Consider the following 11,819-nt stretch of genomic DNA (forward strand, 5'->3'; position numbering starts at 1 on the left):
CCATAAATCCTCCAAATGTACCCAAAAGCCTTGGACTTAGGAAACGCGGAAAAGGGAGATTAAATGTCCCAGAAGGAGCTAATAGAACAGAAACAGAACCACTGGGAAAGAAATGCTTTTTCTCTTCCCCGCTTGCCCTACTATCATGAGGTTACTTGGACCTCCTTTTTGTTTGATATTGATGTTCTCTTCATGACCTTCCTCTTCTTGCCCTACATATGTCCTCTTTCCTTCTAGTCCTTGGTATCCTCAGCCTAACTGATGTCTGCCTGCTAGACTAGCTTCTTTACTGATTTCCTGTTATCTTCTTCCACTTCTATACTGGCACATACCATGCCTGTTTTTCTTCATATAGTAGCTTTCCTTAGACGTCAGCCACTGATGTAAATATTTTTCCAGGCCTGTAAATGGAAGATTTTTAAAGGACTTCCTTCCTGCCTGTCACCCCTAGAAACACCTATAGATACCCTTGCTGGCTCCTTAAAAACTCAAGCAATATAATCCGTAATTTCATTTCTTACTCATGTATTCCCTCCTTTCTAATCATGGTCCCAGTTCCCATTTGGGCCAGTATTTCCTTGATGTACATAGTTAGCGTTCATGTTCATAAACTAAAGAAGGCATTTCATAATGTAAATTTTCCTTTGGGTTTTAAGAATTACTTCTCTTCCACCAACTGTCATGTTTATTATTTGTTTAGCTCTCTCTTTTTCTCTCAACAGCCATCAATATTTTTCTCCCAACTAAAGATATTTCCATAACCAACTTGGAAGGCCTTCGGGCTGAAAGATTCAGTTACAGCAAACAACAATTCCCAAAGGTTTCCCAGACTGTGAGGGCAAATGAAAGGCCCATTCTTCCTCAGGCTGTCTGTCCTGCTCTATCTTGTCGGGGTGAGGGGAGGAGGGCCTGCTATGGTGCTGGATAACTTCGACAGCCCTGCAGTCCTGTGCTCTGCTAGGCTAAAGCCTGTTAGTTTCTGGAGGACTTCAGAAACGTATCAGGGTGATGACATCACATCATACTGCCCTGATCGTATTTTTCACATTCTTAATATTGGTTAGGAGGAGTGGTTTCGCCTGGTTGCTTATTGACAAATACACTCGATTAGCAACTGCTTCATCTACGTCATGTGCAGTGCCAGTTCTGACCATCGCTGTGTTTCAGAAGGGAAGCCGCCTGCCAGTCCATCTGCCCTGATTTCATGGCTTTTATCTTTAATCTTTACATCTTTGAAGGCCTTTGGCGAATGATGTGCTTCCTGGCAGGAGAAAATCACTGCTGAAAGGAGACCTGTGTTGTCTCTGCTTTTCTTTCTGTTTCCCGAGAGCTTTAGTCTAACATCTGTGACCCCAGCCAGACTTCATCAAACTTCGTACTCAGAGTCATCTTTCAAAAGCAGTGGCGTTTATTATATACCTACTATGTGCCAAGCACTGTAATAGATTTTAATGTGTCATCCCATCTAGTTCAGCAGCCCTGTAAGATGAGTGATCACCATTTTACATATGAGGAAACAGGCTCATAAGCCATTGAACAGCAGAACCAAGATTCAGATGTAGGTCTTTCTGACTGCGAAGCCTTTAATGGAAACAAACAGCCTACTTTTTCTCACATAAAATGCACCTGATCTACAGCACCATGAGAATGTGGTTGTGGAGAAAATTCGACTTCATTCTGGATCACAGTAAAAGGCGTTAAGGCTGTTCAGTCTGTGGAGGGCAAGACTAAAGGGTTCTGAAAATCATGAAGAGTATGATCAATGATTCATTTTCATATTGTATCCAATTATTGAGCACCTCCTGTGTTCAAGTTGCTCAGCATTAAAAGACAGTCCTCGGCTGGCCGCAGTGGCTCACGCCTATAATCCCAGCACTTTGGGAGGCCGAGGCAGGTGAATCACCAGGTCAGGAGTTCAAGACCAGCCTGACCAACATGGTGAAACCCCATCTCTACTAAAAATCAGGCATGGTGGTGCGCACCTGTAATCCCAGCTACTCGGGAGGCTGAGGCAGGAGAATCTCTTGAACCTGGGAGGCAGAGGTTGCAGTGAGCTGAGATCATGCCACTGCACTCCAGCCTGGGCAACAGAGCAAGACTCCGTCTCAAAAAAAAAAAAAAAAGTCCTGCCAACAATGCAAGCGTGCAGATTTATAAAAAGAACAGCAGCAACTCCTTGGGAACAGGTCAGCACATACCTGGGCCAAATGAATAGTGGCGGCAATAAAGTCACAGGAGGGAGAAACCAGGTGGGCTGTCCCCTCAGAGGCAACCCCATGAACCATGTGGAAACTGCCAGAAGAACTGGCCTGAGACTGGCAGGGCCTAATTCCAGACAGAAGGACCTGCCTGAGGAAGTTCACATGGCACCCAGGGGACACATGTGATTGTAATGAGGGGATAGAGTACGGTGCTTGCGGGAAAGGCTACATAAACTCCTTCAACTATTAGCTATTTGGACTTTATTTTCCTGATCGGAGAAAGCAAAGTAATTTTTTTATGGGATTGCTTTTGCCAAACAATATTTTAAGATGTTAACCATGATATATATACTTACTCATCCAATAATACTGAATACTGAAAGAAGTTAGCCTTGGGAAAAATAAATTCCCTCAAATAAAATAAATAAATTCCAATTCCACATATACATGCACATATGTGTATGTGTGTAAATTCCATTACACAATAGGCAAGTGATGAAACTCATTGCCCCAGGAGAGATCTGGAAGAGAGTAGACTGGCTCATGAATGATAAATCCAGAGTGTGCAAGGCTGTGACCCTAACCTTTAAAGCAACTCTCATTGGCGCCCATGGTCTACCACAGTGCTCCCCTGGTGCCACCATCGGAGACAGACCACTGTAAAACCTCACGGCCCCTTGTTTTGCAGCGTGCAAGGCCAGGCTTATGAGTAGATGTCATAATCTGCCACCCATGTAATGTGATTTGAGAGGCATCACTTCGTATGGAAGTTTTAAAAGATCCCTCTGGCAAGTGCTAAAGTAGCGTGATTACAAAGGAAGGCAAGAGATGGTAGTGTTTATCCAGGGAGGCAGGAGGAAAAGTGTTGAATTTGGGGTCTGTATTTGAAGGGAGAGAATCAGCTGGTGCGTTGAATGTGAAGTCAAGGATGACTTCAGAGCTTTTGGCCTGAGCAACTAGAAGAATGTTATTGCCATTTATTTGGGAAGAGTGGAGACTTGGGAAAAGCATGTTTCCCCCATTTTGGCTCAAGAATGATATTCATTTAAAAAAAAGAAAAAAAAAATAGAGCCATGTCAGGCCTCATTGTCCTTGACAGGGAAACGTGGTCCTGCAGCCAGTTCTTCCAGAGATTTGGGTTCAACTGCTGCTTGATGAGGAAATCTTTGTGTTGGCACCTGAACTTTCTGAGTCACCTTTGACCTTTTTTCCATTTTGACCAATTCTATAAACTTTACCATGAAGCTTGAGAAGAAAAGCAGCAGGGGGCCCAAAGAGGACAGTCCTCTCTCTCCCTTCTAGGTCCTTCCTGGCCCTAGTGTTAAGTGTTAAGGACATTCTAATATATGGGAAAACTCCCAAATCAAAGGCCTGGGCCCCTGACTTTACCATAAACTCAGTCATTTGGGGAACAAAATCAGCCCTCCTTTGATCTGTGTTGAGGGTTTTTTTTTTTTTAATAAAATGTTTATGTTTACTTTTGAGTTAAAAAAAAAAAAAGACGGGTTGTATTTACTAAGCTGAGTGAACTCTAAGGTTGTGTGTAGCTCTGAAATACTAACATCTTCAGGACGTTAGAAGTATGTGCCTTTATGATGAGCCCCTGCTTCTGGCTCTGACTCGTGAAAGGGAAGGAGCCCTGCCCTGTGACTTCTCTAGGGTCTCAGCAGAAGTCAAGTGACATGCAGCAGCGGTGAGAGGGCTCGGAAAGGGGCTGTACTGAGGCCAAGGGTCTCATTACCAGGACTCTACAGGGGCCCTGTGAGAAAGAAAAAGGAGTGCTTCCACCCCTTAAAGTAGAACACGAAGGGCTTCCTGTTGCTTAATCAATCGAAATGACCCAGAATACAAGCTTGGATTAACATACGCCTCTAGATTAGGGCTAATCAGGGGCAGGCTGAGCAGATGCGGGGACAGTCCCAGCCTGATTACTGTACCTCAGCATTTAATCATCTCTCTTCCAAGGGCAGCTGCCCGACTTAGTGCACGCTGGGCTTCCAGGCCTCCAGCCCCTCCCCCTTTCCCTTGCCAGGGACATGAAGGCTGCTAGGTCAGAGACACTGAGGCGATTTAATCTAATCCCATGTCAAAATGGCTGTGTGAGAGAGAGAGAGGTCTTAAAATCCCTACAGTGGGATGGTCATGCATTTATTTAAGGTGGCAGTAGACAGAAACTGTGTAGAAAATAGCGGAATTGGGGTTCCAAGGCATGCAAGTTTATGAAATGACTCCCATTATGGCCTCCCTCTCCTGGGCTTCTAAGGTGTGTGGCTGTCCTCACCAGTTACTCATCCCTGGGAGCTCTGGGTGGGGACCATGTCCTCACCCAGGTGTGGCCAAATGTGCTTCTTCCCTGTCTGGGGTGGAGTACAGAAGATGGAATCTTTCAAAACCAGCTTTATTTGGATGAGTCTTGAATGTAGTATTTTTTTTTTTTTTTTTTTGAGGCGGAGTCTTCACTCTGTCCCCCAGACTGGAGTGCAGTGGCACCATCTCGGCTCACTGCAAGCTCCGCCTCCCGGGTTCGCGCCATTCTCCTGCCTCAGCCTCCCGAGTAGCTGGGACTACAGGCGCCCGCCACCGCGCCCGGCTAATTTTTTGTATTTTAGTGGAGACGGGGTTTCACCTTGTTAGCCAGGATGGTCTCGATCTCCTGACCTCGTGATCCGCCCGCCTCGGCCTCCCAAAGTGCAGGGATTACAGGCGTGAGCCACCGCGCCCGGCCAAATGTAGTATTTTTTAAGTTGCTTTTTTTCTTGGCTGGAAGCTCTTGTTCCAAAACAGCCTCATCACCCTAAGGCTCACCCACCTTAATCACGCAGTCCCTAAAAGGGACACATGTTAAATCTTAGAAGGCAGGTTTCATTCATGGTAGTAGAAAACATTCCAGCACCTGCTGACTGCTGGCCACTCAAAGATGGAGACTTAATCCCTCCCTTAAGGAATCTACAATCTCCTTGGGGACAAGACATGCAAGCAGTGAGGATGAATGAGGCCACTGCCTCCAAGGAGCCTGTACAGAATGCCGAGGAGGAGCATGGGAGAAGAGGACCCAAGATGGGGAGGAGAGAGGCTGGGGCTAGCTCTCGGAGGAAGGGGAGGAGCCCCCTCCAGGCACAAGCCATGGAGGTGTGTGCTTGGAGAACCTCAGTCAAGTAGTTCATTTGGCTGGCGTGTGAAGTGAGTGGGGATTAGTGGATCACCAGGCTTAACCGAACAACAGTGGCCGACGTGAAGAGTTTAAATACCTGCAAAGGGGTTTGGACTTGATATCCCGTGAGCCACTAGAAACCACTGAAGAATTGTGAAGAACAGCAAGATCAGGTCAGATATTCAGAAGATCATTCTGATGATGGCAGTATCACCCAATAGATAAGATTTTTGCATTAGAACCTTGCTTCATTTTATTCTGGGGGAAATCTTCCGTGATACTATAAAAACTATTTTACCAACTGGGCATGGGCCCACATCACAGGAAACCCAAACACATCACAGCCAGGGTGAAAGAAATTCAACTTTGACAATTCTTTTAGTTTGTGTTCACACCAGCCCTAACCCAGATGGTTGCTCAGTTGAAAAGATCTCCCTGCACACTGTAGTCACTGTGTTTGCACAGCAGACTTGTTCCCCAAGCCTGGAGCTTTTGGAACTGAATGGAGCCCAGAGGCAAGAGCAGTGAAATGAAGCTGACCTTTGCTTCTGGTTTTGCTTGCTACTTGCCAGCACGTGGGTTCCCTGGAGGAGTACATAGGTGTCTTGGCTTTGCCATTGGGCATTTTGGGTGATTTCATTAACTTTGCCTGTTTGACCAGAGGAGAGCATGATCATGATACACTGGGAGGAGGCAGGGGACTGACGGGGTTGTACGGTCTTCACATATATATACTCAGGCCCATGCCTTGAATCTAGACGCTGGGGAGAGGGCCCAGCTGCACACTGGTTGAGGCCGGCATTACATGGCCCTTGAGGCTATGCTGATAGCAACTTGTGGCACACTTTGTACTTCATACTATGAGGAACATGAAATAAGACAGAGCCAGGCCTGTTGCAGACATGCATCAACTGGCCCAGCCGGCTTATCCATGGCTGTCCCTGGGCCTCCTGAGAATCCAGAGGAGGCTGCTCCAGCATTGATGAGGCTGGGATGGGGCAGGTTCCACAAGGAGGGAAAGCTGACCCCAGTGTAAAGGGAAGGAGTGTGGGATAAGTCTATCTCATGAATAACCTGAGCACAGGCCCAAAAGAGTGTGGCTGATAGATTGGGGGAACTGAGAGTAGTCTGGGGGTGCGGGGCACCTAGAGCACAGGGCACCTGTGAGAGAGTGAGGGAGATGAGACTGGAAAGATGGACCAGGGCAAATCATGAGAGGCCTTGAAGACCGTGCTAAACCATTTGAGCTTTATTATAAGCTTTGGAAACCTTTTTAAAACCATGGAATTTAAATGTTTGAGATGAGGAGAGTAACACGTTATAGAAAGATAATTTGGCTGGGTGTGGTGGCTCATGCCTGCAATCCCAGCACTTTGAGCTGAGGCAGGAGGATCACTTGAGCTCAGGAGTTCGAGACCAACTTGGGCAACATAGTGAGACCTCATCACTATTTAAAAAATAAAAAAATAATAATAAAGATAATTTGAGTGACTGGGAAGGGGTGAACTGAAAGAGGGACTGATTAAAGACAGTTAAGAGCCATTTGCAAAGGTTTAGTTGAAAGAAATTGAAGCCCACAGTTTTGTAGGCCAAGGCCTGGCCCTTCAGCCTGCTTTCCCCCATGCCCATGTGTACATGGAGGCTGGCCTCTCTCCTCCTCCTTTCAGGTCTGCATTGCAAGTGTGGGGGCGACTGGCCACGTCTTCCATTTGTGTGAGGGCACACCAGAGGAGCCAGGGTTTCTAGTGATCTGTCACCCGAACAGCAAGTCTCACTTCATGAAGTCTCATTGCATCGTCGAATGCTTATCCCTTTTCCCTAAACTGGCAGAACTTGCTCCTAGAAAACAGTTACATTACAATTTAACATTGGAAAATAAAATCTTATATTTGATTTTTTGCATTAGAAAATATTTTGACAACCCTTTTTTAAATTAATTTTTATCTTCATCAAAGTACCCTATGATTTAAATGTCAAAAAGAACTAAAAGGGGTCTCTCTCTGGGTCAGTTTTTCAATAGAGTGGGTGAACCTCAGAGGCCCAGTCAGCAAAGGTCTTTAGGTCTAGATGTTGGGGTTGGTCTAATCAATTAAATTCAGACTTCCCACTCATTCTCATTTTTGGCCTCATCCCTTTCTGCAGTAGCTAGGCCTCTACGTCCTGAGCCCTGTGTGAGCATAGGAGTTGCCCCTTCCACTTCTCTGATAAATCAGAACCATTTCACATTTGCTTTGCATCTTCCAAAAAAATGTTGACATCCCTCATTTATATCCTTTTTTCCTCGTTCACTGTAATTGTAGTTTCAGAAGGAAGAGAGACTGATGTATAGATTAGTTACTGCCTTACTTACTGGGAATCCTTTTTTTTAATATATTAAGTTATCAGCTTTCCCTTTTTAGGCTGGACTGCCTTTATGGAGGTTATGTGCTTCTTCCTTTAAGCCATCCTTTCTACTCTGAAATAATAGTGATATTAGGGAGTAGATGGGGTCTTTTTTTTTTTTTAAGTTGACACCAAAACGTGTTTTTGCATTTTACTGGTGTGTGAAATCTAAAACTCAGGAAACAAGTGACCTAGGCTTTAAAAATAAATAAATAAATAAATAAAATAAGCTTGACTATGAAGGAAGGCACATAGATGGAGCAGTGGCCAGAAGACAGGATAGGAGAGGGACAAGTTTTTTCTTTTCAGGCTGAGAGAGACTTGAGCATAGGCAGAAAGAGGGTTGAAAAAGGCAGTGTAGCCAAATATCAAAGAAAAGTAATGGTGGCCTGTTCTGAGAGGGAGAAGACAGGCCGGGGACATTTCACACCTGACAGGCCTGTGCTTCCTAGATGCAGAGGCAGGCAGGGCCCTCTCACGGCAAGCTGGGGAGGCCCTACCCTAAGGCATGTTTCCACAATTCCTCCAAACTTTTCTTTCCTGATAGTCTGTTTTTAAAAAATTAAAATGGCCAGCCTTGGTGGTTTGCGCCTATAATCCCAGCTATTCAGGAGGCCAAGATGGGAGGATCGCTTGAGGCCACGAGTTCAAGACCAGCCTGGGCAACATAGCAAGACTCCATCTCAAAAAAAAAAATTATATTAGCCAGGCATGGTGGCAGATGCCTGTGGTTCCAGCTACTCAGGAGACCGAGGTGAGAGGATCACTTGAATCCAGGAGTTCGAGGCTGCAGTGACCTGTGGTCACGCCACTGTCCTCCAGCCTAGGCTACAGAGCCAGACCCTGTCTCTTTAAAAAATAAAAATAAAAAATAAAAGTTAAAATGGAAAAAAGTTGATTTCATAGAAGTAGAGAGTAGAATAATAGTTACTAGAGTCGGGAATGGTTGGGGACGGGGGCAGGAGAGGTTGGCCAGCAGGTGCAAAGGAAGAATAAAACTTCTGGTGTTCAGTTACACAGTAGGGTGACTGTAGTGAGTAACAATGAGGTCTATATTTCAAGACAGCTAGATTTTGAATGTTGTCACCACAATGAAAGATAAATCTTTAAAGAGATTAATATGGTAACTATCTCGATTTGATTATTCTAGAATGTATACATGTATTGAAACATCACATTGTACCCCATAAACATGAACAGTTATTATATATCAATTATAAATCTTAAAAATTAATGAAAAAAATTTTAATGGGTGGGAAAGGGATGTCTTTGTGCCTGGGCCATGGGTATGTATGTGATCACCTGGGGTTGGTGACCACAATACCCCAAAGGCAAGAGCTGGGTGCCCCCGTTGAGCCAGCATCCAGGAACTTGAGCCTGAGGCCCACTAACGGTCTTCTCTTTGTCTCTCCAGGCCTGGTCCAGATCCCTGTGAGCATGTACCAGACTGTGGTGACCAGCCTCGCCCAGGGCAACGGACCAGTGCAGGTGGCCATGGCCCCTGTGACCACCAGGATATCAGACAGCGCAGTCACCATGGACGGCCAAGCTGTGGAGGTGGTGACATTGGAACAGTGACATACAGCCATATTATGGCATCGTTTTCTAGTCTACTTCAAAATTTTTTACACGTTTGCAGAGGTGCAATCAAATGGAATTAAGTCTCTCGACTTTGGAAGAAAAGTTTTGTTAACCTTTTTTTTTTTAAAAGGAAGAAAGGCAGCGGATTTTGGAATTGCATTTTTTAAAGCACCACTCTTGATTTTCTGGGATTGGTGGAGTAAGAAACTGCGTTGTCAATTTCACTGTCCCAAAAAAGCCAAATTGTGGCAGGACTTCTTTCTGCGGAAATGTGTGTGTATACTTATGTGTGTGTATGTGTGAGTGTGAATATATGTATATGTGTACATATGGACATACACATTTACATATATATAAAGTATATATATACATATATATATATGTATGAAACCCGCATGGAATTATCTGTATGAAATCAAGGTGAGCTGTGGAAACAATAATTCACCCAGTTTAGTGGGTGGTAGGGTACGTGGCCAGACACAGTCACCCAGTTTTTGTTCATACCAGGGTCATGCGTTGAGCTACTGACAAACTCAGGCGGAGGTGACCATGCCCTTCACCAAAGCTGCCTCCCAGTGGCCACACAGAACTCTCCGTGCTGGACTCACCTGAGGAAAGAGGCTCCAGCATGGGGTGGGTCAGAGATGTGTTTGCAAGGTCCAGGGGCTGCGTGGTCTGCCAGCTGAGACGCTCCTCGGGCTGGCCCAGGTGCTGACCTTGCCACAGGCAGATGAATGTCTCGAAAGCTCCCGGGCCTCAGCCTCCCATCTCCTCTCCTTCCCAGGAATCCTTCTTGATCTCATGACTATTAAAATGTTGCTCTGGTTTTAAGGTCAGTCCTGAATTGCTCGTATATATGAACTGAAGGTAACAGAAGTATTAGGGGTTTGAGGAGTGCGTGCGTGTAAGTGTGCTTGTATGTGTGCGTGCATGGTAGGGGAGGGGATGGGAAGGGGGTTGGAGGGGTTGGAAGGGAAAGGAAGGAAAGGAAAATCTTCCTAGACCAGGATACACCTGTGGGAGCAATTTTCTCTAGCTGTCTGTAGCTTCACAGAGGAGGCGCTGGAATGAACAGGAAGGGACACCTGGTCTGTGGCCACAGCACCCTGAACGTCCACGATCTTGTGTGATCTTGGAAGCTAAGCTTGGTTGGGCCTGGTCAGTACACGGAAGGGAAGAAGGGACACCCGGCCATAGAAAACGGCTGAGGGTGTTTGCTGTGTTCCTGGATCAGGCCCTGCTTCAGAAGGGACTCCTGGAGGCCCAGGCTGGGAGCAGCTTGCCTCTTCTGAGGTGTTGACTGACTGGGTGTTCTTGATAACCATTAACTCTGTCTTTCTCAGCTGCAAGCCCTGAGTCTCCCGTGGCTGAATTCACCTGACTTTTCGACAGGTCAAATCTCTGCTCCTTGAGTACAGGAACAGCTCCTCCTCCCTCCTCCCAGCTCTCCCCACGTGTGTGATAGTGTATTTAATGTGTTTTTTTAATGCGACATTAAAAGATTCTCCACGTCTTGCTCAACCTTTGAGAGAAGTTTCAGATTCTTGTATTTGCTTGTTTTATATAAAACTATCTAATGTTCTTTATATGTTCTTTTCTGTACGTAATGGGGGGAGGGGAGGGAAATTTACATATAAATAGTCCTAGTTCTACAATGTGTTATTTTTTTAATTATTATTTTTTATCGTCATTGTGAAGTTGTCCAGGGACTTTAAAGTCCATGTTCCTTTGTGGTGAAATAACCTCCAAATAGTTTGAGAAGTTGCCAAGATGAAGAAAAAAGCGAAACCCCAGTAGCAGAGCATGGATTCTGTGTTGTTTCCCATTCTGTCTTTGACTGCCTCATTCAATAAATAGTTCAAAATGTGGCAACGGGAAGTGGAATTGTTCATCTCTATAGGAGCACTTGGCTTCTTAGGCAAAAGGAACTCCATCTTGGGGCAGCTTGTTCTACTTTCTAAAATGTAGTCCTACTTGAGATCAGTGGTCTCCGACCTGTGCCGCTCCGACGCTGGGGACCTCCGTAAAGAAGACGCTGAAGATTGCCCAGAGCCCGCTGCGAGCCTCGAGCCTCATCACCAGACCAGCTGTGTTTCATACATTTCATATATAACTTGTTTTCTTACACTGATGTTCTGGGAGAAAAATCTAATTTAAAAAATCCTAGGCCAGGCGTGGTGGCTCACACCTGTAATCCCAGCACTTCGTGAGGCCAAGGTGAGTGGATCACTTAAGGTCAGGAGTTCCAGACCAGCCTGGCCAACATAGTGAAACCTTGTCTCTACTAAAAATACAAAAATTAGCTGGGCATGGTGGCGGGCGCCTATAATCCCGGCTACTCAGGAGGCTGAGGCAGGAGAATCGCTTGAACCCAGGAGGCAGAGGTTGCAGTGAGCCGAGATTGCACCACTGCACTCCAGCCTGGGCAACAGAGCAAGATTCCATCTCAAAAAAAAAAAAAAAAATGAGGGTAAGTGATGGTGCCTCTCCATCTTGGGAATTAC

General features: G+C 45.6%; 1 protein-coding gene across 3 annotated transcripts in view; it reads left to right on the forward strand.

Moving 5' to 3' along the window:
• The window catches only part of NRF1 (nuclear respiratory factor 1), a 119,489-nt gene extending 108,296 nt beyond the window's left edge, over window positions 1-11,193 (forward strand). For all 3 annotated transcript variants that reach the window (XM_025381000.1, XM_025381001.1, XM_025381002.1), the window contains one exon: window positions 9,149-11,193. In XM_025381000.1, the coding sequence (XP_025236785.1) occupies window positions 9,149-9,312 (164 nt within the window). In that variant the 3' untranslated portion in view covers window positions 9,313-11,193. The remainder of the gene's footprint in view (window positions 1-9,148) is intronic.
• Window positions 11,194-11,819: the final 626 nt, after the last annotated feature.

Source organism: Theropithecus gelada, chromosome 3 (genome assembly GCF_003255815.1).
Source record: "Theropithecus gelada isolate Dixy chromosome 3, Tgel_1.0, whole genome shotgun sequence".
NCBI classification, from domain to species: Eukaryota; Metazoa; Chordata; class Mammalia; order Primates; family Cercopithecidae; genus Theropithecus; species Theropithecus gelada.